This window comes from Ictalurus furcatus, chromosome 29 (assembly GCF_023375685.1).
Source record: "Ictalurus furcatus strain D&B chromosome 29, Billie_1.0, whole genome shotgun sequence".
NCBI lineage: Eukaryota > Metazoa > Chordata > Actinopteri > Siluriformes > Ictaluridae > Ictalurus > Ictalurus furcatus.
Genome location: NC_071283.1, coordinates 15,892,127 through 15,917,126, shown reverse-complemented (window position 1 = coordinate 15,917,126; position 25,000 = coordinate 15,892,127). Strand labels below are relative to the sequence as shown.

The 25,000-nt window shown below is 40.0% G+C and overlaps 5 protein-coding genes across 6 annotated transcripts in view; 1 reads left to right on the top strand and 4 right to left on the bottom strand.

Annotated features, from left to right (window-relative positions):
• Nucleotides 1-7,055, bottom strand: part of patl1 (PAT1 homolog 1, processing body mRNA decay factor) — an 8,865-nt gene extending 1,810 nt beyond the window's left edge. The window contains exons 1-14 of the mRNA XM_053619544.1: nt 6,922-7,055; nt 5,372-5,480; nt 4,780-5,177; nt 4,599-4,679; nt 4,145-4,339; nt 3,705-3,806; nt 2,814-2,900; nt 2,376-2,584; nt 1,962-2,109; nt 1,753-1,870; nt 1,384-1,481; nt 1,198-1,257; nt 495-640; nt 259-418 (exon numbers count right to left, since the gene is read on the bottom strand). Coding sequence (XP_053475519.1) covers nt 259-418; nt 495-640; nt 1,198-1,257; nt 1,384-1,481; nt 1,753-1,870; nt 1,962-2,109; nt 2,376-2,584; nt 2,814-2,900; nt 3,705-3,806; nt 4,145-4,339; nt 4,599-4,679; nt 4,780-5,177; nt 5,372-5,480; nt 6,922-6,936 — 1,926 coding nt within the window. The 5' untranslated portion in view covers nt 6,937-7,055. The remainder of the gene's footprint in view (nt 1-258; nt 419-494; nt 641-1,197; nt 1,258-1,383; nt 1,482-1,752; nt 1,871-1,961; nt 2,110-2,375; nt 2,585-2,813; nt 2,901-3,704; nt 3,807-4,144; nt 4,340-4,598; nt 4,680-4,779; nt 5,178-5,371; nt 5,481-6,921) is intronic.
• A 1,182-nt stretch (nt 7,056-8,237) lies between these two features.
• On the top strand, nt 8,238-11,404 carry LOC128604057 (C-type lectin domain family 4 member M-like). Its single transcript, XM_053618829.1, has 5 exons — nt 8,238-8,364; nt 8,962-9,330; nt 9,416-9,555; nt 9,644-9,744; nt 10,199-11,404. The coding sequence occupies exons 1-5, from the start codon at nt 8,238-8,240 to the stop codon at nt 10,371-10,373; spliced, it is 912 nt and encodes a 303-aa protein (XP_053474804.1). The 3' UTR covers nt 10,374-11,404.
• Nucleotides 9,242-14,741, bottom strand: LOC128604360 (uncharacterized). Of its 2 annotated transcripts, XM_053619456.1 has the most exons (5): nt 14,509-14,741; nt 14,035-14,340; nt 13,654-13,947; nt 12,987-13,035; nt 9,242-9,482 (listed from the first exon to the last, which is right to left on the bottom strand). In XM_053619456.1, the coding sequence occupies exons 1-4, from the start codon at nt 14,585-14,587 to the stop codon at nt 13,010-13,012; spliced, it is 705 nt and encodes a 234-aa protein (XP_053475431.1). In that variant the 5' UTR covers nt 14,588-14,741; the 3' UTR covers nt 9,242-9,482; nt 12,987-13,009. The 2 variants fall into 2 exon arrangements, with proteins under 2 accessions (XP_053475431.1, XP_053475430.1); XM_053619455.1 differs by lacking the exon at nt 9,242-9,482 and having other exon boundaries at nt 11,405-13,035.
• Nucleotides 14,742-15,556: 815 nt separating this feature from the next.
• LOC128604359 (uncharacterized) lies at nt 15,557-18,590 on the bottom strand. The gene is made up of 4 exons (XM_053619454.1): nt 18,360-18,590; nt 17,886-18,191; nt 17,505-17,798; nt 15,557-16,870 (listed from the first exon to the last, which is right to left on the bottom strand). The coding sequence occupies exons 1-4, from the start codon at nt 18,436-18,438 to the stop codon at nt 16,845-16,847; spliced, it is 705 nt and encodes a 234-aa protein (XP_053475429.1). The 5' UTR covers nt 18,439-18,590; the 3' UTR covers nt 15,557-16,844.
• An 817-nt stretch (nt 18,591-19,407) lies between these two features.
• LOC128604361 (uncharacterized) lies at nt 19,408-22,741 on the bottom strand. The gene is made up of 4 exons (XM_053619457.1): nt 22,503-22,741; nt 21,742-22,047; nt 21,360-21,653; nt 19,408-20,725 (listed from the first exon to the last, which is right to left on the bottom strand). The coding sequence occupies exons 1-4, from the start codon at nt 22,579-22,581 to the stop codon at nt 20,700-20,702; spliced, it is 705 nt and encodes a 234-aa protein (XP_053475432.1). The 5' UTR covers nt 22,582-22,741; the 3' UTR covers nt 19,408-20,699.
• Nucleotides 22,742-25,000: the final 2,259 nt, after the last annotated feature.

Here is a 25,000-nt window from a genome sequence, read left to right as displayed (position 1 = left end):
TGGAACGTTTGGCACACACCGTGTTTATGAGGCGCACTTTCATCTTTCACTCACCATCTCAAGGCTGTCAGTTCTTTTTTCATTTGTGCCATGCATGGAGTTTTGTGGGTGGGGCTAACAGTATGGGCAGGGCTAACAGTGTGTATGGCATTTGCCTGCTTAAAGCAACGTGGTGTTGGTGTAACAGTGTGTAAAGATCATAGACAGGAAAAACTAGACCAGAGGTGCCGTGATGTCATTGAAAGTGGGCGTGGTTACCTGGTCCTGCCGGTCCTTCTTGGCCAGAGCAGGAAGGTTGCGGGCGATTCCCATGACGATGGCAGCAGCTTGGGATGAAGTTAGGAATGGGAGGAGCCTAGCAACGAGGCGTTTCCCTTTACGCACCGACATGATCATCAGACACTGCTCATCACTCACTCTACACACACACACAGTAGACGATATTAATCCAGGACTTGTAGTGATAGAGAGATGATGTTGACTCGACTCCTCACCTGTCGTCCCACTCCTTCTCTCGCAGAGAGTTGTACAGCTGCAGTGTGTTGGACTTGTGCTGCTCCAGCAGAGCTTCTCTCTCCTCCTCTGGGGTTTGGATAAATTTCTTCTCAAAGTCCTGCACCTCCAGCAGAAGACTGTACATCTACACACACACACACACACACACACACACACACACACACACACACACACACACACACACATTCAAGCACAGATAAACTATCCACACCAAAACCCATCTCATACCTGCAGACTGCTTAAAGATTTCTGAATGTTTTGTGCTGAAATATGAAGCTCCGCCCTTTCAGAAATCAGTAGGATAAACACAGGCGTGATATTGGACAACGACGTGACTTACGAATTATTATTCATGACACTAAGCAAGCGTTCACATTCATACTGTGCGAAAATACGTGAAGTGAAAACATTCATTTATATACATCGAAATCCAAACAAGAGTCATTAATATTATTTTGTCGGGGTGATTTAACAGCGATCATGCTAATGAGGTGGAAATCTGAGACTGATTCTGCCCCCTAGTGACAGGACATGGTCCCTACATCAGGCTACAAGCAGAAAGAGGCCAAAACGCTTAAGAAAATGAAAAAAAATGTTTCTATGGAGGCGCTGATATGTTAATCATGTGGTCTCAATCATCCGAATATGTAAATTCAAAGCTGCGGTTTGAACTCCGCTCACCTTCTCCACCGTGTAGAGGATCTGCCGTCTCTTATTCCACACCTGTTTCTCTCTCTTCTCCTGAACAAATCCAATCAGTGCATTCGATTAAGTTCAAGAGACCAAACTGAGCGTACACACACACACACACACACACACACACACACACACACACACAGTTAATGAGCGAGATGTAAAAGCTCGGACCTCATCATCGGAGCGACTCGTCACCACAGCATCGATCATCTTCCTCGGATTGTTCACGCTGGACACGGTGAGTTTACCCAGAGAACCGGCAAACTGCACTGTACACACACACACACACACACACACACACACACACACACACACACACACACACACAGAGAGAGAGAGAGAGAGAGAGATTATTGTACAGATCTCTATTTGTATTAATGCCCAGTGTCAGTGAGACACACATTTACAGCAAAACACCTCATAATTTTACATAATATGGAAAAGAAACAGGCTCCGCTACACCCGCTCATCTAAAAGTCAGAATGCATTAAGAGAGAATTGTGTGTGTGTGTGTGTGTGTGAGAGAGAGAGAATATTTACCTGGGCGATAGGTGTGCTCGAGCTTGGCCACCTGAGGCGTGATGAGTTTGGTGGTGTGCTCCTTCCTGCTGCTGTCTCGGTCTCGCTCCTGACGCTTCTCCATCTTTTCATAATAATTCTAAATGTTCACATTAAAGATCAAAGGATAAAGGTTAAAGGTCGGGTCAAAACTAGAGCCCTAGAATTAGTGTGTGTGTGTGTGTGTGTACCTGGTAGTAGTAGTCATCCAGGTAAGGGTCAGTGCTCTGCAGCTGCATCATCTGAATGCGGGCCACCCAGTCCTTCTCCTTCTGGGTCATCAGATTACTGTAGGGGTCCCTGATCCTCCTGTCCCCACCTCCACCTCTCGCTCCAACACTGAGAGAGAGAGAGAGAGAGAGAGAGAGAGAGAGAGAGAGAGAGAGAGAGAGAGAAAACAAAAACATGTCTCAGTAATCTCTAAACCGGTTCCTGTTGCTACAATCCGAACTCACAGTCTCCTGTTTCTATGTAAAGTAGGCGGGGCTAAATCTCAGGTAAAGGTTCAAGGCCACGCCCATCACATTTCTGTGTAAATGCTGACTAGATGTTTAACAGGACAGATTGTTTTTACACTGTAGTAAGTAGGTCACATATAAACACACTCTCTGCTCTGCATCCTCTGCGTGAGCATCCTGCGGTGCTGGGGGTGGAGGTGGGTGGTGTTGTGGCGGATCGGGGCGTGGCTAGGATGAGGGCCGTGAGGGCCCACTCTAGGAGGAGGAGGCGGCTGCCCAAAATAAGGCCTAAAGCCTCCAGCAGCACCGGGCAGCATGGGTGGAGCGGGACCAGGACCCCGAGGGAACGGACCCACCTGGAGGAGACACAGGAGATGGAGAGAGAGAGAGAGAGAGAGAGAGAGAGAGAGAGAGAGAGAGAGAGAGAGAGAGAGAGAGATGAGATATTTTATTTCGTTTAGTTTGATGTGACATCACAAGGCAGGTCTGTTACAGAAACTGTAGAAGATATAACAGATATAATAGAAGCTTTGTATTGTGACTGTGGTGGTGAGGTGGGTGATGGATTTGGGACAGGTGTGTTACCTGAGAGTTGAGCAGTTGGGCTCGCTGTATCTGAGACAGGACAGGAGCGACTCCAGCCGGGAACGGAGGACAACACAGGTGAGAGTTCTGAGAGCGAGAAATAACAGTCCATTTAATGCATGTTTAAATAAAATTCTATTATTTCTACACATAAATAAATAAAGCTTTAGTTTCCAGCAGTGAGGTGCAGCATCGCTTCTTTAACACAGAGAGCTTGTGTATGATCACTAGCAGTGTGACAGAACAGATTTATTTATTGCTTTACTTCTGTTTTGGACACAATTCTAACAGAAGTAAAGAAGTAACAAAATTATAAATAAAGTGCACGGTTATTAAAGTGTCTTTTTAAAAAAGAAATTAAAAGCTTTGATGAGGTAAACAGATGGTAAACGTGACTCTGTGAGTTTGTCTCTATTTCTTAGAGCCAAGCTGCTTAAACTACATTTCAAGCGTTTATGCAACTTTATTAATCTGTGCATTAATGACTGTTACGTTAAATAAACGGCGGTCCTGCACGCACTTCTCAAAACCCCCACAAGAGGGCGCCATTTATTGGCGGAGCTGATATTACAAAGCCAATATAAGATTATGGAAAAATGCTTAAATATCAGGAAAAATATCAGTAAAACCGATTAATGGTCGATATCTACTCATTAATCTATAAAACAGCACCTTTGAGGTAAAGTTACTTAATGCTATGATGTCAAATGTTTATTATATTTCACATTCATATTTTAACATGAATATAAGGTTTTATAATCAACACAGTGGATTAATCATCGCAGCCCTAAACCTCACACAGAGTATGAAGTTTAAACAAGAGTGCGTGCGTGCGCGCGCGTGTGTGTGTGTGTGTGTGTGTGTGTGTGTGTGTGCGTGCGTGTGACTCACGGCGATATTCAGCAGGGTGTTGGGCGAGAGGCGCTCGGGGAAGGGAGGAGGATAACGGTGAGGAACTGGAGCTCTCACATGTACCGCAGTAGGATGGTGGATCTGAGGAGAGAGAAAACCACACACACATACACACAACTGAGTGTTTAGAAAGCTTAAAGCAGCAGTGTGCTGGGTGAAGTGTATTTCCAGAACACTGTTACTGTTTATAATATTTACTTTCTCAGGATTTGTATAATTGTATGCCAAATTTTTTTTTTAAATTAAAAAAAAACCCCAAAAGTTAGACAATGAGACTTCCTGTCTACAATCTGGACGAAACATCAAGAATAAATTCAACAACACGCCGCGTTAGATTGGATCAGTAATTATTTTCTTTTCTGAATGGATTAGATCAGATGAGTACCGAGACACGCTGTACTGTAAAACTCCAAACCTACCTGCTGATTCAGGGCGTGGCTCATGGGCTGTTTGGGCGGAGTTCCGATAGGTATCGCTCTTACAGGTGGACTTCCAATTACAGGCGAGGAGGCCCGAGGGGGCGGGACCCTTTCAGATAAATCCCGCCCCTCCTCCCTGCTAATTGGAGGAATCCGTTTCGGAAGCTCTTTCATCATGGACAACAGCGGAGATTCCTACGAGAGGAGAACAGAAATATTATACATAAAAGAAATATGTTTAAAACAGCGTTTATAAATCGGTTTCATTTTTAATTAATATAGCACCACATTATAGCAGTTTTAGTAAAAAGAAATCCGTACAGCAAACTACTTTATATTTATTTCTAGTTTCCACGGTTACATCAGCACTAATAACAGTATTTATTCCATTAGCATTAAGTTAGGAAGGAACACATTTAATTGTAAACATAAGAAAAATATTTACAAATTTTACCTCCATGTGTGTGACGAGTCCATGTGTAACACTAACAGGACCGAAGCCCATGTTATTCTCCCAAATACTGTGCGAGTTCATCTGATTAAATAAAAAAAGTCAGTGTTGGAGAGTGTGCGTGCGTGTGTGTGTGTGTGTGTGCGCACGCGCATGCTTGGATGTGTGCGCGCGCGTAGTGTACCTGCTGCAGCGGCGGCACTGTCCCTCTGTGCAGGAGGTGTTGTTTTTGCTGGTAGCTGAGCAGCGAGCGAGACACGCCACTCAAACCCGGAGGCAAAGCCTGATTGGACGGCGCTGACGGTGGGAGGCGGGATCTGTCCAGCTCGGCTGCACCCACCTCTGCGATGGCCGGATCCGAGTCGAGGATAAGGTGAGCCAGAGACTCGGCCAGATCGTCCCCGGCCTTGTCCTCAGACCCAAGCGGAGAGAGGGAGGAAGTGGGGGGTGGGGGGAGAGAGGAGGGAAGAGGGACGCTCTCGGGCGGAGGAGGGACGACGGGGGACGCATCCCCACCTCCCAGCAGCCCATCTTTCTCGTCCAACTCCGCCAGTCGTGCATGCTCCTCCTGCCAGTCATCATCTGTAGACAGAGAGAGAGAGAGAGAGAGAGAGAGAGAGAGAAAGAGCAGTGCACTTAAATATCAGAACACATCAGAATATAAATGCAGTTCTTTAACTCTGTTCGTTATTTAATAAAACTTGGGCCGAAAGACTCGCTTCATATTTCCACCACAAGCTCATCTCAGAGTAAACGTGTGAACACGGCAGATTTACCGATCGCTCCAGCGCCGAAGGTGTCATCGTTAAACTGATCAATTTCATCTTCGTCATCTACCAGACCCTCCTCCTCCTCCTCCTCCAGGGTGCAGTCATTATCAAAGGACTGGAGATGAACAGAAGATGATGAAGAGGATCAGAGCACATGATTCACTCAAATACTCGCGTATCAGTTTCACAACGTCAGTGTGATGCGACACTAATCAGATCTTCTGCATTAACGTGCCACAGATCTGACTGTACAGACTTTCAAATCAGACCCGAGTCACTTTCGTATTGTCGGACATAAGTGGCCCAGGGACAAGGATGAGTACGGGATCGGAATTTACGTGGCTTTTCCAAACAAACACGACTATCATCCCCATCCAGCATCAGCACAACAACAGTGGAGCGGGAGTGGTGACTTCTTTGATATTCAGGGAATCGATTCGAGCGAGTGTGTATGTGAGGTGTTTGAGAGGGACGGGATCATGTTAGAGACTGATACATCGATCACTTTACGGTTACAAATATCAAGACAGTCAGATCCGATCTGAGACGCCTGTACCATGAACGTAGGCCGAGTCTCTGAAAATGCGCCGCGTGTGTCAGTGTGAACGCAGCCTGTATCCCTCCTCTCTCCGACTCAAATTTCACCTCGAGTGCGATTCCCTCTGTCTCCCAGCACACTGCCGCTTTAAATTAAACTTAATGACACTCTAATGAAGCTCATTTAAATAAATTAACCAAATTAATGTCAGTGAGAATGTAAACTTATAACCTGATGTTACTGTAACGCTTAGGCTGGTTAGGATGATGTGACACGGCTTTAGTTTTGTGTTGTACAGATTTCTACTTAAAATAATAAGTAATAAAATAGAGGGGGTACAAACTTTTGCACTGTATAGATATTTAGTGAGAGCAGAATGATATTCTCAGCAGTGTTTATAATATTTTCATTAGACTTTTATATCTAATTATGCAACTGTGGTTTAAATAATTGAAAACAATGTTCTTTAGATAATCTGAGAAATTAACTCCACTGTTAACCTATTACTTAACCTGTTTCGCTTGCTAACAGGCTAACTAGTTAGTTGACAATCTCCATGATGCAAGGACATTCACATCTGCAAACCAAACACACTTATGTTAAATACACATTAAATTTAAATAAACTTCTGAAATCCCAGCATCTCAATTACACTTTCGATAAAAGTGTCACCGGTGGTCGGCTTAGTTTAGGCCTTTTCCCGCCCGTATTTACACAAATCCCGCCTCCACCGCTGTGATTGGCCAGCTCTTCATACTCCCAAGCGTCCATTCGACACCCTGTGTGTATGTAAAAGCAGTAACCAATCACAGAGTAGGATATGGGCTTTGTCCAAAAACGGTTGGGAAAAGTAACAAAGGCCTCATAACACACACTGCCAGCGTTAAAGGCTAGCCAGCTTAGCCGGTTGTGTTCGTAAACAATGACACGAAAACGGCGTCGCGCGCCTGAAAACGCTCCGTTCGATCGCACGTAACCTATAACGGAGATAAAGTCAAACATGAAATAAAGGATTTACCTGAAAACGGAACATGTATCGTCAATCAGAAATGTTAGCTAGCTCGATTTCCCCCCGTGCATGTTACGCAGCTCACAGCTTCCCGTGAACGCGCTTACAGTGGCTAGCTCGGGAACGCGCTTTACGCCGCCATTTTTCTACGTGACGTTTTCATAACGTCAAAAGCAAAGGACTGTACCAAAAAAGGACCGTACCAAGTAATCAGGACTGTTAAAAAAACACACAAAAAAACATATGAATACAAGACTATATAAAAAAGGCGGTATAACATTTTAAGAGATTTGATATGTTTATGCATGTTTATAGTTGTGTTTCATATAGAGATGACACGATGCCCATATCTATACTGAAAACCTGAGTATTAGCCGATAGAATCCCGTATTGTTTTCTTTAAAAACTACTACTTTTAAAATGTTGTTGTTTTTTTTTTTAAACTGAAGCACTTCACACTTCAACTTTTTTGCACAAACATCACTTACATTACCAATATAATAAATATATTAATCAGTCAAGTCTCTGTATATGTAAAGATTTCCAGTTCCAAAAATACATTTAATTTCCGATTCTAAACTTTGGAATTTCTTACAGATTTCCGATATGTTTTCTCCAACATCCGATCCACCATTTTTTGTTGTTGTTGTTGTTGGTATCGGACCAATACTGATCCTGACCCTGATACTGATACTGACACTGATATTGATATTGATACTCATATTGATACTGGTATTGATCAGACAGACATGGTGTCAGATTTTTTTCACCCGTTCCCTACATCCCTGCCTGTGTGGGATCAGGGTCATGCTCAAGCAGAGTCTCCTCTCTTATCCACAAAACTTGGTGTTGCTGTAAGTTTTTTATTCCAACCATTCAGAAGCCACACCTGAGAACACTTGTTTAATCTCGCCCTTCAGGTGTGACTCGTGCTTGGTCGGAACAAAAACCTGCAGAAATGCAGCCGTACAGAGGGTAAACGGATAAAAATGACAGGACTCTCTTCAATTAATAAAAAATGTAACTGCTGATAAATTCCTGTGGTATAAGAGGAATAAAACACTTGGGGACATGTTGTTATAGAATAATATTCATGCTAGATGGACAGCCTTCATGAACAGAAATTACAAACATATTTCTATTGCACATATTCACCAAATTTCCCCTTGGGGCTCAATAAAGTACTCTCTATCTATCTATATTCTCTTTTACGCTCCTTTGGCCATTAGAAACAAGAAAACAGATGTGCATCACATGATATAACCACAGCAAACTGAGAGACAGACAGCAGGAGCTTCCATTCGGAGTGAACGTTAATCAGAACCATGGAGGTGAGGGAGAAGGATGGCAATTCTGAGAGCATCTACATGAATGTGGAGGATGCCGAGAAGACTTCTAATCAGAGTGAAATCTACGACAACATCTACCTGAACAGAACAACCGAGATTCCAGGTAAAAAAAAAAATCCAAATTTATGTATACAGTACATTTAAAACACACACCACATGCTGTCCAGCCGTCGTGTGAATCTAAATTTAAGAATAATCTCATTTCGTATTAAAAAAAAAACTAAATGTAATTATTTAATGAATCGCTGAAGTCAATAAATTCCTGTAGAAAATGATGTGTTTTAAAGAATATTAACAACATCAACAGAGGTACGTAGATCTTTCATAGTTCTTTACAGTACATGCGCTTAATAGGTGGATTCAGATGTGTATTTAAAATAAATAGAAATAGAAGAAAAAGGCAATGCTTTTTAATATAAAAAGTATTTTTTAATAAAAATGTCATACGTATTATGCAGATACAATAATATATTAATAATCTTAATAGAAAATCATTTTATTAAAAATGTTGGCACATACCATAATGCCTTATTTCTGAAAACAAACAAACAAACAAATTTTTACTAAGAGAGAAGAAGTCATTCTTTCTCCCATCCACTTTCATGTGGTTTATCTCTGTCTATCAGTCTGTCATAATCATTAAAATATCACAGATCTCTACAAAAGCAGTAGTGAAAGTGTAAACGTGTTCCTTTTGTAGGTTCTGCAGGTGCGTGCGAAAGGAGAAAGGTGAACTGCAGTAACATGGCTTCAGTGGGTCTGGGGTTCCTGTGTGTTCTCCTGCTGGCTGTAATCGTGCTGCTGTGTATAAAACACAACAAAGAGATGCAGCAGATACAGAGCGGTAATGACAACATGACTATAGAGAGAGACAGGTTACAGAGCAGTTATAACATCGTGACTTCAGAGAGAAACCGGTTACAGAGCAGTTATAACAACGTGACTTCAGAGAGAAACCGGTTACAGAACAGTTATAACATCGTGACTTCAGAGAGAAACCGGTTACAGAACAGCTACAATGCTCTGAAATATGAGAAGGATGCAATTCAGAAGAAGCTTACTGAAATAGGTGAGTTACAACTGCTAAAGATATCAAATTAACCAAAACATCATCAATAGATCTACTGATAGCGCTGACTGTATTCCTGCTGAAGATTCTTGTCCAAGTGGATGGACGAGGTTCTTGTCCAGTTGTTACCGCGTCTCCTCCTTAAAAAAGACCTGGGAGGAGAGCAGACATGAGTGCAGAAGGACAGGAGCAGATCTGGTGATCATCAACAGCCGAGAAGAACAGGTGAGGAGAATCTAGTGAAGAAGCTGAGTTCTGATATCAATCAATATTTGCTTAAAGATAACTCAACATCATTTTGTGTAACCCTTAGCAATTTGTTTCTGGACTTGGACTGAATGTATGGATTGGACTGACTGATCGTGAGCAGGAGGGAGAGTGGAAATGGGTGGATAACACACCTCTGGAGTCTGGGTATGGAACAATCAGAGGTCATGGCTAGTGATATTAGTTAGTGTTGAGTAATGTTCCACAGCTTCATGCCATGGTTACTCCAAATACCAAACGTTATAATCAGAAAAGGTGTAATGCTTTCATTCAGATTATTTTTTTTAAGTGTCAATGTGCGTTTATTTTGTGTTTAGTTTCTCTTCCAAACACACTGAAGAGACCCTTGTTCACATTCATTACACCTGCGATCACTGCGATAATCAATCACTGGTGAAGACGTGTAACGGATGTATGTGGAAAAATAAATCAGTCCAAATGGAGATCAAATCTATGGGGCGTGTCACTGATGGTGCTGTTGCACTCAATTCTGCGAAAATCCAAAAAAATTCACCTTAAAACTTTTGTGTAAAGAATCCGGCAGTGTAGAGGTTTTCCTGTAATTTCTTGAAGTTCACTGTGTCTCCTTTGTGTGTTTTAGGTACTGGAAGAACAATGAGCCGAATAATATTGGGTATCTCTATGCTGATGAGGACTGTGCTGAGGTTACAAGTAATATCTGGTCCAGTTCAGTAATATCCAACTGGAACGATATTTACTGCAACAGATATAGTAATGGGCTGTGTGAAAAGAAGATTCGGTGCAGCACTCAATAACAGCTCAATATCTTCTATTTCATATACGTTTTTATTTTCCCTCATACTGCTGCATCTGCGCAGGACTCTTCTAATCTTCATATCTACAGCAGGCTGCAAAAATGTCACGTTCTTTTCAATTCAGTTCTGAAAAGCCAAAATAATGTTGTACGGAACTGTAAAATGTATGAATGTCGCTGAAGAATGCATCATTCCAAAAAGCCAACACAAAAATCTAAGGTTGTAGCTGTTTTGAGATCAGACTGATGTCTGATGTGAGAAATGAATATTTGATCATGTAAAAATGTTGGTTGTTTTTTTTTACATTAATATTGAACAATTTAAAAATGAACAATGTTTTTACCCTGTAAAGTCAGAAAACCAGCTCTGGGTACAGTATGAACTGACCGGGTTGTTTTAACCTGTGGGTTAAGGTTGGGTTAAGATGTTGATTTTTTAAAAAACCTGGTTCAGTTCTAATGACTAAGAAAGTTAAATTTAAGTGAAATAACCCAGCATTATTAGAGTATACTTTCAAGTGTTTTATTCATTTTACGTACAATTTAATATGATCAAATATAATCTTTTTTACTGGATTTGACCTACAGTTTGTTTTGAGCAACGCCTGAAATTAAATGAAATTTCCCTTAAACATTTGTGTGGTTTTATCATTTACCAAAAGACTTATTTTCAATGTTTATATTCAGTTGAACAACCTAACAATAAGCTTTCTACAGGATTTGTGAGATGCAGTACGGTTCTCGACCATGCGATATAAATCTTCCCTCATCATACTGAAATATTTTCTCAAGATATCTACTTGAGATTTATTCTGATGATAACAAGATGCTTTTCATGTAATAATAATAAACGTCCATACACTTCTGTTAAATATTTAATGGTGTAAATTTTGTAAATGTACTTGTGGGAATTATTTTGGTTAGAGCAACGCTAAGTATGTTCTTCAAGAAATTTGAATTTCAAAAGAATTTTATAGCATCATGGGCCATAAAGAGTGCCACTGATGTTGGAGTTCAATGTTAGATTTAAAATAACTGAGCTAGAGTGGTATTTTATGTAATAAAATATATCATGAAAAGAAATAGAGCAAATGATAAAGCAGTGCTCAGGTGCAGGCTGCGGGATTATCACGTGGTGTACAGGGTGCTCTGATGCTCTGACCCATTTTACCCACAGGGGTGGGAGACTATGTTAGGACGAAACCACACACACTTGTGGGTTTTCTTTGAAATGCACAGGAAGACCTGATGTGTGAGAATGTTCTGTCCATCTCGAGTGGTTTTAAAAAGTGGAACAACACTTTTTCTTCTTTTCAATGGAACTTTGTGCAAAAATCATATAATCATATAATCATATAATCATAGGGGATCACACTCCTCAGCCTCCTGGGGAAAGTCTATACCAGGGCACGTGTTGCATTATGGATTCTGTCTTTATGTTAAAAAAAAAAAAGTACCAATAAAGGGTCTAGAGCTGCAACTGCAACTTAAAGATATTAAACTGCAACTTAAAGACCTTTTTTGTTTATTTGGAAGAACAGCCATTACCCTGCGTTCAGTCTAACAGAGCACAAGACGTTTGTGTTGCTTGTAGTTTCTCTCTGTTCAGTCCAGTGTTGTTGTTTTTAGTTTTGATTAGAAACAGTAGCATATAAACACAGCTCAAAACCTAACAAATGAAAATAAATAACGCAGTCATCAGTGTGAAAATCAGTTGTGTGAGCTACGTTACATGCTAGGCGTCGTACTAGCTCCACTGGCTACGTAGATTAGCAAAGTGAGCTAACTGTACTAGCTACGCACACTCACCACAATCTCCAACAATCTTCTGAGGTTGATTTTCCTTCATAATATCTCTACACATTTAATGAGAGGTCGTATATGACAGGAGAAATGAAACCATGAGGTTATACTGCACGTTTTCTAACATTTGTGTGTCAAATAGTAAATGGAACTAAGTGCTGGTAGGAACTAAATGTAAGAGAAGAGAACTGAAGGGAATCATTTGAGGAAACTGCTTTTGTCACTTTAAGGTTTGATACCAGATTTGCATGACATTAAGATCAGTTCAGTTATCGCTGAAATTGCGACTCCGATTCGTACACACACACACACACACACACATACACACACACACACACACACAGAGAAAATGAACAATCGGTTGTCGCTTTGTCACGCTCTCGTGTGAAAGTAGGGTTAGAATATCCAGTTTATGTAAACATGTTCCAACACAACAACTTTTAATTCTGAACTAAACATGAAGGACGAAATTATTGTACTTCAAATAGTGCTGGATGATTAGTTGCACATGTGATTATGTAAATTAGTATGCAAATGTGAACGAACTGTGTATTGTCTATTCTTTAAAAAAAATGCTGAAATGTTTGTCCATGCACTGTTGCATTCTGGATTCTGTGTTTATGTAAAAAAAAACAAAAAAAAAAAACAAAACCGTACCAATAAAGTGTCTAGAGCTCTCTCTCTCTCTCTCTCTCTCTCTCTCTCTCTCTCTCTCTTTCTCTCTCTCTATTTATTTTGATCTGATCATAATCTGATAAGCATCCTTCAGTTCTGTTCTGTTCCACTACTGCTGCAGTCACTGCACACGAACCTGCTCATACACTACTGTTGTCCTCACAGACAGAATCCCGTGTAATTTCCTGTTTGGAAAAAAGAAAAAAGAGAGAGAGAGAGAGAGAGAGAGAGATCAGTGCATTTATCTGAGAGTAACAGTGACACTTATTAGATATCAGAGTCCACTACAGTACACTGTACACATTTATAAAGCTGTGAGAGACAGACATCACTTCAGTAACGTTTACATCCACTCAGACCACAGCATTCACCAGAGCTGGATTCATTTCCATTCCTTTTCCACAGACACACAACAATCACTGACATCACAGCACACACCACTGTAATGAACATCGTTCTCGACCCCAGAACCTCCACATCTGATTCAACATCTGCAATAAACATCATTTTTAATATTAGAATGACATTAAACAAAACATTTAAAGCTGCCATCACTAGCTCTGTCCAGCAGGAGTTCCACTTTAAATAAAGGATGGGGTTTAGTCATGTGAGACAATAACAACAACAACACAACAACAACACCGCTCACTAAACCAGACACAGCTTCATTCAAATACATTTTACAGACACAGTGGGTTTTTTTTGTTGTTGTATTTGTGTAGTCTGATCTCTTAAAAAGTCTCTGTGTGTGTGAGAAAGTTCCACTACAACAGGTTTAATCTAAGCATCATCTCATCTCGTACCTGTGTTCAGACCGGGGTTCAGAGAGCAGTAGTGTGTGATGTCGATCGTGGTTTTCTCGGTACTGACTCGGTTGGAAGCCACACAGCTGAAGGTGTGATTGTCCGTGTTCTTTATTTCTAGATGAAGATTCAGTGTGGTGTCGGATGCGGAGCTGCTGCTGGTGTGTTTTAATAAAACATCGTCTTCATACAAATCCAGCTTCAGTCCTCTGACGTTCCTCACAGAACACAGTAATGAACAGAACTCTGAAGAACTGGAGTCTGCATTCTTCACCTGAGGAGCTGAAACTCTCTCTGTACAGAAACATCATGAACGATCTGATAAGTTAAGGATTTAAAGTTCTTTACTGTTTATGTCTAAAATCTGTGAAATAAACTCACCGTACACCTCCAACTGATAATCCTGTCTTCCTTTCGGCTCTTTAGTGCTCACCACTGTGTAAAGTCCTGAATCATCTGTTCTCAGGTCTGAGAGAGCGAAGAACCCCCTCTGACTGACCCAATGAAGACGATTCATAAACTTCTCATTCTGGTCTGTTTCACTCTGTTTATTAAACACCAGTCCAACTGTGCCACCTTTATAACTTATAGTTCCAGTAACAGGTACACTGGTAGTGAATGTAGCAGAGTCGCCTACAGCACCGATCACCTCCTGAACTGAAGATCCACCAACAGAGCTGAAGATCTCTGAAAGAGAAAACAGCACTGCGAGTGAGTCTCATGGATTAAAGTCACTCGGCACCTTGTGGAGAAATCTAAAGCAGATGATTCGAGCTGTTCCTCTGGAAAAAGGAACATTTCCCTCTTTCATTTAGTTATATAATAATAAATGACAGCCATCATTAAAATGCTTACCTGGTAGGAAAAGGAAAAGCAGACTCAGGCTGGGATGATGGAAACGTCTCCTCACTTTGCTGTGTGGTCTGGACTTCATTTTGTCAGCACTAATGTGACTGGTGAAGCCAAATGACTCTGTGAAGTGAAACTTAAAGACTCGTTCAACTTCTCGTCAAATGATTCACTTACTGCTGTCAGAATAAACCTCCTGCATGAACACAACTCTTTCCACGCAGATCCATCAGACTTCTCTGTCTAACACTCAGCACATTTCAACACTTTATCTCAGTCAGATCTTACTTTAAGAACAGTGAGGTTTCTTCAGGTTTCTGCAGTACCGCTCTCAGCCACTAGATTTATTAGCTTCTTTGTTTATGAAATATTTAAATGTTTTTTTTCTTGTAATAACAAGTTCTTGATATGTTTTTTTTTTCTTATGTGGCTGCACTACACTTCCATACACTTTTGTTAAATATTTAATGGTGTAAATTTTACCACACACTATTGACAGAATATTTTTGTAAACATACTTGAGGGAATTATTTTGGTTAGAGCAAAGCTAAGTATTTTCTCCAGGAATTTTTTTTATTTCATTTAACATTTTATACCACCATGGGCCATAAAGAGTGCCACTGATGTTGGGGTTCAGTGTTAGATTTAAAATAATTGAGCTAGAGTGGTATTTTATGTAATAAAACATAAATAAAAGAAATAATCTGATCTATTTTACCCACAGGGGTGGGAGACTATGTTAGGACGAAACCACACACGCTTGTGGGTTTTCTTTGAAATGCACAGGAAGAGCTGATGTGTGAGAACGTTCTGTCCATCTCGAGTGGTTTTGAAAACGGGAACAACACTTTTTCTTCTTTTCAGTGAGACTTTGTGCTAAAATCCTATTGTGTTCGTTATATTCCTTTAGAAAGTGAAATAAGTGTTAAAAAGTTACTGGTGAAAATGAGTGATAGTTCATAATGGGGAAACAGTCGAGGGTTTGTGTAGGCTGAAGTGCTTTTATAATTGAATTTATACCGTGATAATATTCAAAATGACAGTCCTCAGCAGTGTTAGTGATGGAAAATGGTTTATTTAGACACACAAAAAAACAGGTGATAAGGCTTACATGACTATTACAATCAACATTATTGATGTTTTATATTCTACCCAAGCTGTCCGCTTTATTTAATCATAATTTCATCCGTACAACTGCAACTTAAAGACCTTTTTTGTTAATTTGGAAGAACAGCCATTACCCTGCGTTCAGTCTAACAGAGCACAAGACGTTTGTGTTGCTTGTAGTTTCTCTCTGTTCAGTCCAGTGTTGTTGTTTTTAGTTTTGATTAGAAACAGTAGCATATAAACACAGCTCAAAACCTAACAAATGAAAATAAATAACGCAGTCATCAGTGTGAAAATCAGTTGTGTGAGCTACGTTACATGCTAGGCATCGTACTAGCTCCACTGGCTACGTAGATTAGCACAGTGAGCTAACTGTACTAGCTACGCACACTCACCACAATCTCCAACGATCTTCTGAGGTTGATTTTCCTTCATAATATCTCTACACATTTAATGAGAGGTCGTATATGACAGGAGAAATGAAACCATGAGGTTATACTGCACGTTTTCTAACATTTGTGTGTCAAATAGTAAATGGAACTAAGTGCTGGTAGGAACTAAATGTAAGAGAAGAGAACTGAAGGGAATCATTTGAGGAAACTGCTTTTGTCACTTTAAGGTTTGATACCAGATTTGCATGACATTAAGATCAGTTCAGTTATCGCTGAAATCGCGACTCCGATTCGTACACACACACACACACACACACACACACACACACACACACACACACACACACAGAGAGAAAATGAACGATCGGTTGTCGCTTTGTCACGCTCTCGTGTGAAAGTAGGGTTAGAATATCCAGTTTATGTAAACATGTTCCAACACAACAACTTTTAATTCTGAACTAAACATGAAGGACGAAATTATTGTACTTCAAATAGTGCTGGATGATTAGTTGCACATGTGATTATGTAAATTAGTATGCAAATGTGAATGAACTGTGTATTGTCTATTCTTTAAAAAAAATGCTGAAATGTTTGTCCATGCACTGTTACATTCTGGATTCTGTGTTTATGTAAAAAAAAACAAAAAAAAAAAACAAAACCGTACCAATAAAGTGTCTAGAGCTCTCTCTCTCTCTCTCTCTCTCTCTCTCTCTCTCTCTCTCTCTTTCTCTCTCTCTATTTATTTTGATCTGATCATAATCTGATAAGCATCCTTCAGTTCTGTTCTGTTCCACTACTGCTGCAGTCACTGCACACGAACCTGCTCATACACTACTGTTGTCCTCACAGACAGAATCCCGTGTAATTTCCTGTTTGGAAAAAAGAAAAAAGAGAGAGAGAGAGAGAGAGAGAGAGATCAGTGCATTTATCTGAGAGTAACAGTGACACTTATTAGATATCAGAGTCCACTACAGTACACTGTACACATTTATAAAGCTGTGAGAGACAGACATCACTTCAGTAACGTTTACATCCACTCAGACCACAGCATTCACCAGAGCTGGATTCATTTCCATTCCTTTTCCACAGACACACAACAATCACTGACATCACAGCACACACCACTGTAATGAACATCGTTCTCGACCCCAGAACCTCCACATCTGATTCAACATCTGCAATAAACATCATTTTTAATATTAGAATGACATTAAACAAAACATTTAAAGCTGCCATCACTAGCTCTGTCCAGCAGGAGTTCCACTTTAAATAAAGGATGGGGTTTAGTCATGTGAGACAATAACAACAACAACAACAACAACACCACTCACTAAACCAGACACAGCTTCATTCAAATACATTTTACAGAGACAGTTCTTCTGATTAAAATTACACACAGTGGGTTTAATTGTAATTGTGTAGTCTGATCTCTTAAAAAGTCTCTGTGTGTGTGAGAAAGTTCCACTACAACAGGTTTAATCTAAGCATCATCTCATCTCGTACCTGTGTTCAGACCGGGGTTCAGAGAGCAGTAGTGTGTGATGTCGATCGTGGTTTTCTCGGTACTGACTCGGTTGGAAGCCACACAGCTGAAGGTGTGATTGTCCGTGTTCTTTATTTCTAGATGAAGATTCAGTGTGGTGTCGGATGCGGAGCTGCTGCTGGTGTGTTTTAATAAAACATCGTCTTCATACAAATCCAGCTTCAGTCCTCTGACGTTCCTCACAGAACACAGTAATGAACAGAACTCTGAAGAACTGGAGTCTGCATTCTTCACCTGAGGAGCTGAAACTCTCTCTGTACAGAAACATCATGAACGATCTGATAAGTTAAGGATTTAAAGTTCTTTACTGTTTATGTCTAAAATCTGTGAAATAAACTCACCGTACACCTCCAACTGATAATCCTGTCTTCCTTTCGGCTCTTTAGTGCTCACCACTGTGTAAAGTCCTGAATCATCTGTTCTCAGGTCTGAGAGAGCGAAGAACCCCCTCTGACTGACCCAATGAAGACGATTCATAAACTTCTCATTCTGGTCTGTTTCACTCTGTTTATTAAACACCAGTCCAACTGTGCCACCTTTATAACTTATAGTTCCAGTAACAGGTACACTGGTAGTGAATGTAGCAGAGTCGCCTACAGCACCGATCACCTCCTGAACTGAAGATCCACCAACAGAGCTGAAGATCTCTGAAAGAGAAAACAGCACTGCGAGTGAGTCTCATGGATTAAAGTCACTCGGCACCTTGTGGAGAAATCTAAAGCAGATGATTCGAGCTGTTCCTCTGGAAAAAGGAACATTTCCCTCTTTCATTTAGTTATATAATAATAAATGACAGCCATCATTAAAATGCTTACCTGGTAGGAAAAGGAAAAGCAGACTCAGGCTGGGATGATGGAAACGTCTCCTCACTTTGCTGTGTGGTCTGGACTTCATTTTGTCAGCACTAATGTGACTGGTGAAGCCAAATGACTCTGTGAAGTGAAACTTAAAGACTCGTTCAACTTCTCGTCAAATGATTCACTTACTGCTGTCAGAATAAACCTCCTGCATGAACACAACTCTTTCCACGCAGATCCATCAGACTTCTCTGTCTAACACTCAGCACATTTCAACACTTTATCTCAGTCAGATCTTACTTTAAGAACAGTGAGGTTTCTTCAGGTTTCTGCAGTACCGCTCTCAGCCACTAGATTTATTAGCTTCTTTGTTTATGAAATATTTAAATGTTTTTTTTCTTGTAATAACAAGTTCTTGATATGTTTTTTTTTTCTTATGTGGCTGCACTACACTTCCATACACTTTTGTTAAATATTTAATGGTGTAAATTTTACCACACACTATTGACAGAATATTTTTGTAAACATACTTGAGGGAATTATTTTGGTTAGAGCAAAGCTAAGTATTTTCTCCAGGAATTTTTTTTATTTCATTTAACATTTTATACCACCATGGGCCATAAAGAGTGCCACTGATGTTGGGGTTCAGTGTTAGATTTAAAATAATTGAGCTAGAGTGGTATTTTATGTAATAAAACATAAATAAAAGAAATAATCTGATCTATTTTACCCACAGGGGTGGGAGACTATGTTAGGACGAAACCACACACGCTTGTGGGTTTTCTTTGAAATGCACAGGAAGAGCTGATGTGTGAGAACGTTCTGTCCATCTCGAGTGGTTTTGAAAACGGGAACAACACTTTTTCTTCTTTTCAGTGAGACTTTGTGCTAAAATCCTATTGTGTTCGTTATATTCCTTTAGAAAGTGAAATAAGTGTTAAAAAGTTACTGGTGAAAATGAGTGATAGTTCATAATGGGGAAACAGTCGAGGGTTTGTGTAGGCTGAAGTGCTTTTATAATTGAATTTATACCGTGATAATATTCAAAATGACAGTCCTCAGCAGTGTTAGTGATGGAAAATGGTTTATTTAGACACACAAAAAAACAGGTGATAAGGCTTACATGACTATTACAATCAACATTATTGATGTTTTATATTCTACCCAAGCTGTCCGCTTTATTTAATCATAATTTCATCCGTACAACTGCAACTTAAAGACCTTTTTTGTTAATTTGGAAGAACAGCCATTACCCTGCGTTCAGTCTAACAGAGCACAAGACGTTTGTGTTGCTTGTAGTTTCTCTCTGTTCAGTCCAGTGTTGTTGTTTTTAGTTTTGATTAGAAACAGTAGCATATAAACACAGCTCAAAACCTAACAAATGAAAATAAATAACGCAGTCATCAGTGTGAAAATCAGTTGTGTGAGCTACGTTACATGCTAGGCATCGTACTAGCTCCACTGGCTACGTAGATTAGCACAGTGAGCTAACTGTACTAGCTACGCACACTCACCACAATCTCCAACGATCTTCTGAGGTTGATTTTCCTTCATAATATCTCTACACATTTAATGAGAGGTCGTATATGACAGGAGAAATGAAACCATGAGGTTATACTGCACGTTTTCTAACATTTGTGTGTCAAATAGTAAATGGAACTAAGTGCTGGTAGGAACTAAATGTAAGAGAAGAGAACTGAAGGGAATCATTTGAGGAAACTGCTTTTGTCACTTTAAGGTTTGATACCAGATTTGCATGACATTAAGATCAGTTCAGTTATCGCTGAAATCGCGACTCCGATTCGTACACACACACACACACACACACACACACACACACACACACACACACACACACACACACAGAGAGAAAATGAACGATCGGTTGTCGCTTTGTCACGCTCTCGTGTGAAAGTAGGGTTAGAATATCCAGTTTATGTAAACATGTTCCAACACAACAACTTTTAATTCTGAACTAAACATGAAGGACGAAATTATTGTACTTCAAATAGTGCTGGATGATTAGTTGCACATGTGATTATGTAAATTAGTATGCAAATGTGAATGAACTGTGTATTGTCTATTCTTTAAAAAAAATGCTGAAATGTTTGTCCATGCACTGTTACATTCTGGATTCTGTGTTTATGTAAAAAAAAACAAAAAAAAAAAACAAAACCGTACCAATAAAGTGTCTAGAGCTCTCTCTCTCTCTCTCTCTCTCTCTCTCTCTCTCTCTCTCTTTCTCTCTCTCTATTTATTTTGATCTGATCATAATCTGATAAGCATCCTTCAGTTCTGTTCTGTTCCACTACTGCTGCAGTCACTGCACACGAACCTGCTCATACACTACTGTTGTCCTCACAGACAGAATCCCGTGTAATTTCCTGTTTGGAAAAAAGAAAAAAGAGAGAGAGAGAGAGAGAGAGAGAGATCAGTGCATTTATCTGAGAGTAACAGTGACACTTATTAGATATCAGAGTCCACTACAGTACACTGTACACATTTATAAAGCTGTGAGAGACAGACATCACTTCAGTAACGTTTACATCCACTCAGACCACAGCATTCACCAGAGCTGGATTCATTTCCATTCCTTTTCCACAGACACACAACAATCACTGACATCACAGCACACACCACTGTAATGAACATCGTTCTCGACCCCAGAACCTCCACATCTGATTCAACATCTGCAATAAACATCATTTTTAATATTAGAATGACATTAAACAAAACATTTAAAGCTGCCATCACTAGCTCTGTCCAGCAGGAGTTCCACTTTAAATAAAGGATGGGGTTTAGTCATGTGAGACAATAACAACAACAACAACAACAACACCACTCACTAAACCAGACACAGCTTCATTCAAATACATTTTACAGAGACAGTTCTTCTGATTAAAATTACACACAGTGGGTTTAATTGTAATTGTGTAGTCTGATCTCTTAAAAAGTCTCTGTGTGTGTGAGAAAGTTCCACTACAACAGGTTTAATCTAAGCATCATCTCGTCTCGTACCTGTGTTCAGACCGGGGTTCAGAGAGCAGTAGTGTGTGATGTTGATCGTGGTTTTCTCGGTACTGACTCGGTTGGAAGCCACACAGCTGAAGGTGTGATTGTCCGTGTTCTTTATTTCTAGATGAAGATTCAGTGTGGTGTCGGATGCGGAGCTGCTGCTGGTGTGATTTAATAAAACATCGTCTTCATACAAATCCAGCTTCAGTCCTCTGACGTTCCTCACAGAACACAGTAATGAACAGAACTCTGAAGGACTGGAGTCTGTGTTCTTCACCTGAGGAGCTGAAACTTTCTCTGTACAGAAACATCATGAACGATCTGATAAGTTAAGGATTTAAGGTTCTTTACTGTTTATGTCTAAAATCTGTGAAATTAAACTCACCGTACACCTCCAACTGATAATCCTGTGTTCCTTTCGGCTCTTTAATGCTCTCCACTGTGTAAAGTCCTGAATCATCTGTTCTCAGGTCTGAGAGAGCGAAGAACCCACTCTGACTGACCCAATGAAGACGATTCATAAACTTCTCACTGATGTTTGTGTCAGTGTGTTTATTCAACACCTGTCCAACTGTGTCACCTTTATAAATTAGATTTCCAGAAACAGATACACTGGTAGTGAATGTAGCAGAGTCGCCTACAGCACCGATCACCTCCTGAACTGAAGATCCACCAACAGAGCTGAAGATCTCTGAAAGAGAAAACAGCACTGCGAGTGAGTCTCATGGACGAGTCAACCTCAGTTGATAATGAGAGTGTCTCAAAACACAGCACAAGCATGAAAAAGAAATCTCCACACAGCAGGTTATATATAAGAAATAAATACAGTATAAGTATGTATAATGTAAATATTCTGCAGTAAATTCAGCAGTCTGTCTTTTAAAGCCACAGACTGAAAAGCAGAAAGCTGATGCTGGAGTTTTCGGTGAAGTTTAATGAACCGATAGTTTCTGTAAGATTTTATTCTGCTTTACGATGAAATATTCAGAAGAAAGAATCTGTAGATGTGTTTAGGATTAAAGTCACTCGGCACCTTGTGGAGAAATCTAAAGCAGATGATTCGAGCTGTTCCTCTGGAAAAAGGAACATTTCCCTCTTTCATTTAGTTATATAATAATAAATGACAGCCATCATTAAAATGCTTACCTGGTAGGAAAAGGAAAAGCAGACTCAGGCTGGGATGATGGAAACGTCTCCTCACTTTGCTGTGTGGTCTGGACTTCATTTTGTCAGCACTAATGTGACTGGTGAAGCCAAATGACTCTGTGAAGTGAAACTTAAAGACTCGTTCAACTTCTCATCAAATGATTCACTTACTGCTGTCAGAATAAACCTCCTGCATGAACACAACTCTAGCCTCAAATCTAGCCTATAAAAAAACAGAACAGCTGTGTAACAGAAATTTAAACTGAAACTCAAAAATTGTGAGAAAAAACAGCACTATATAATATTAATGACTGAAAGCATAAAAATGAGAAATAAATTAAACCCCATAATTAAATCTGAAATGTACTGTAATATTGTATACTATTTATATGCAATAATTCCCATGTTCTAAGATTTTATTTTTTATATATTGACATTATCACCAGAATGAATCTGGAGTAAAAGATTCACATCATTTGGAACGAATCGCACATCACTGTGATGAAGACAGCATCACTACCCTGATGATGATGGATGGAGACCACCCACTCAATACCTTTCATCACTGCACAAAGTAGCACAGTGATAATCTTCAGAAAATCTGTACGACACGTGTGTGGCTTCATGAATCAGATCAAATTAAAGCAGATTGTTGGCTCTCAGATGTTAGGACTCCCAAATATTCAGAATAAACACCTCTCCTGAAGTACTGAATGGCTTGGAAAATTATTGTTATTTAAAACGCTCACAAGCATTAGGAGAACATGACGTTGATGCAATTACAGAAATATATCACAACATATAAACACACTTAAACACAGTAGTGACTTTATAATTTACTACTGAAATGATTTATTTACATGTTTTTTGTTCAGTTAAACAATTTAACAATGAACTTTCTTCAGCTCTCGCGAGGATTTGTGAGGTGCAGTACCGCACTGGGACAGCAGGTGGCAGCAGGCGTTAGTAGGTTTTAATGTAATTCTACACAGCTGAATGAGATTGTTTTTAAAGCACACTGCATGGATTTAGTAATATTTAGGTTTAATTCTCAGTGTATACGGAGCCCCATGTTTAATGGTAAACTCATTTTTAAAAAGCATTTGTCTTTTTCCCCTGTGAGTTTGTGTGTAACCTGGTGTTTAGTCTGGAAACTGAAAGCAATTAAAAGGGAACACATCATTAAAGATGACACTTGTTTGCAGAAGCACACTGCTACCACACAAGACCAAAATCCACATATGTATTGCTGTAAATTCCCACATGCATTATAGATAACTATTTTACCTAGAGAAAGAACTAAGTAGTTTCTCAGGGAAAATCGGGATCATCTTGTGTAACATTTTATCCCATCAATTTACCAATTCTCTTGAAGGGTGCCAATACTTCTGGAGTTCAAAGTGATATATCAAATAATTTAGCATGAGTGATATATTATGTAACACAGCAAATGAGAAATAATATCATGCATGTAGGCCACGTGATTATCACATGGTGTAGAGTGTGAACTGAGTGAGACACTTTGACCACACACACACACACACACACACACATACATGTAGGCGACTATGTGAAGACAAAACCACACACACTTAGGGGTTTTCTTTGAAACTCACAGGAAGAGCTGAAGTGTGAGACAGTTTTAATCCTCTGGCCTGCTACAGCTTCCTGTTAAGATTCATCTCATTATTAACCCTTAACTTTTCCAACATGAAACTTTGTGTTAAAATCATATTACAGAGATTGTGACACATCATTCTGTTAAAACAACAACAAAAAACAACAAAGCTACAAATGCACTAATATGATATTATAGTATAATATAGTGTCGTGTCGTGTCGTGTCGTGTCGTGTCGTGCAGTGTAGTGCCGTGTAGTGCCGTGTAGTGCCGTGTCGTGTCGTGTCGTGTCGTGCAGTGTCGTGCCGTGCAGTGCCGTGCCGTGCCGTGCCGTGCCGTGCCGTGCAGTGTCGTGCCGTGCCGTGCCGTGCCGTGCCGTGCCGTGCCGTGCCGTGCCGTGCAGTGTCGTGCCGTGTCGTGCCGTGTCGTGCCGTGTCGTGTCGTGTCGTGTAGTGTAGTGCAGTGTAGTGTCGTGTCGTGTAGGGTAGTGTCGTGTCGTGTAGTGTAGTGCAGTGTAGTGTAGTGTAGTGCAGTGTAGTGTAGTGTGCCTGCTTCAGCACAATGAACAATTAGGAAAAGTTCACACCAGGAAGTGATGGAGCTGGTGCTTGTATTTAGTCTGTTGTGGGTGTGTAATGGCCGCCACTGCTGTTGCTCGTGTGTATGTGTGACCTGACATGTTTATTCTTTCTTTTCTTAGGCCACATTTAGATACAATAAGATACAGCAGTAGAGATATCACTTAAACACAAACTATTGAACACAGAGATCAGAGGGAAACTGGGTTGTTTGATTTACGTTACATGATCCGCTTTGGTGGTTTATTAGCTTATCAAAATATGCTAATTGAAATAGCAACCTCTGCTACTTCCGTCTGAGC

Bases quoted from the DNA above. Each gene is read 5' to 3' on its own strand.
- LOC128604057 (XM_053618829.1), top strand. From the start codon at position 8,238: ATGGAGGTGAGGGAGAAGGATGGCAATTCTGAGAGCATCTACATGAAT. The intron at 9,331-9,415 runs GTGAGTTACAAC...TTCCTGCTGAAG, and splicing joins GAAGAAGCTTACTGAAATAG to ATTCTTGTCCAAGTGGATGG. The intron at 9,556-9,643 runs GTGAGGAGAATC...TGTAACCCTTAG, and splicing joins TCAACAGCCGAGAAGAACAG to CAATTTGTTTCTGGACTTGG.
- LOC128604360 (XM_053619456.1), bottom strand. From the start codon at position 14,587: ATGAAGTCCAGACCACACAGCAAAGTGAGGAGACGTTTCCATCATCCC. The intron at 14,341-14,508 runs GTAAGCATTTTA...TTTCTCTTTCAG, and splicing joins GCTTTTCCTTTTCCTACCAG to AGATCTTCAGCTCTGTTGGT. The intron at 13,036-13,653 runs GTACGAGATGAG...TTTTCCAAACAG, and splicing joins GAACCCCGGTCTGAACACAG to GAAATTACACGGGATTCTGT.
- LOC128604359 (XM_053619454.1), bottom strand. From the start codon at position 18,438: ATGAAGTCCAGACCACACAGCAAAGTGAGGAGACGTTTCCATCATCCC. The intron at 18,192-18,359 runs GTAAGCATTTTA...TTTCTCTTTCAG, and splicing joins GCTTTTCCTTTTCCTACCAG to AGATCTTCAGCTCTGTTGGT. The intron at 17,799-17,885 runs GTGAGTTTATTT...GTTTCTGTACAG, and splicing joins TTATCAGTTGGAGGTGTACG to AGAGAGTTTCAGCTCCTCAG.
- LOC128604361 (XM_053619457.1), bottom strand. From the start codon at position 22,581: ATGAAGTCCAGACCACACAGCAAAGTGAGGAGACGTTTCCATCATCCC. The intron at 22,048-22,502 runs GTAAGCATTTTA...TTTCTCTTTCAG, and splicing joins GCTTTTCCTTTTCCTACCAG to AGATCTTCAGCTCTGTTGGT. The intron at 21,654-21,741 runs GTGAGTTTAATT...GTTTCTGTACAG, and splicing joins TTATCAGTTGGAGGTGTACG to AGAAAGTTTCAGCTCCTCAG.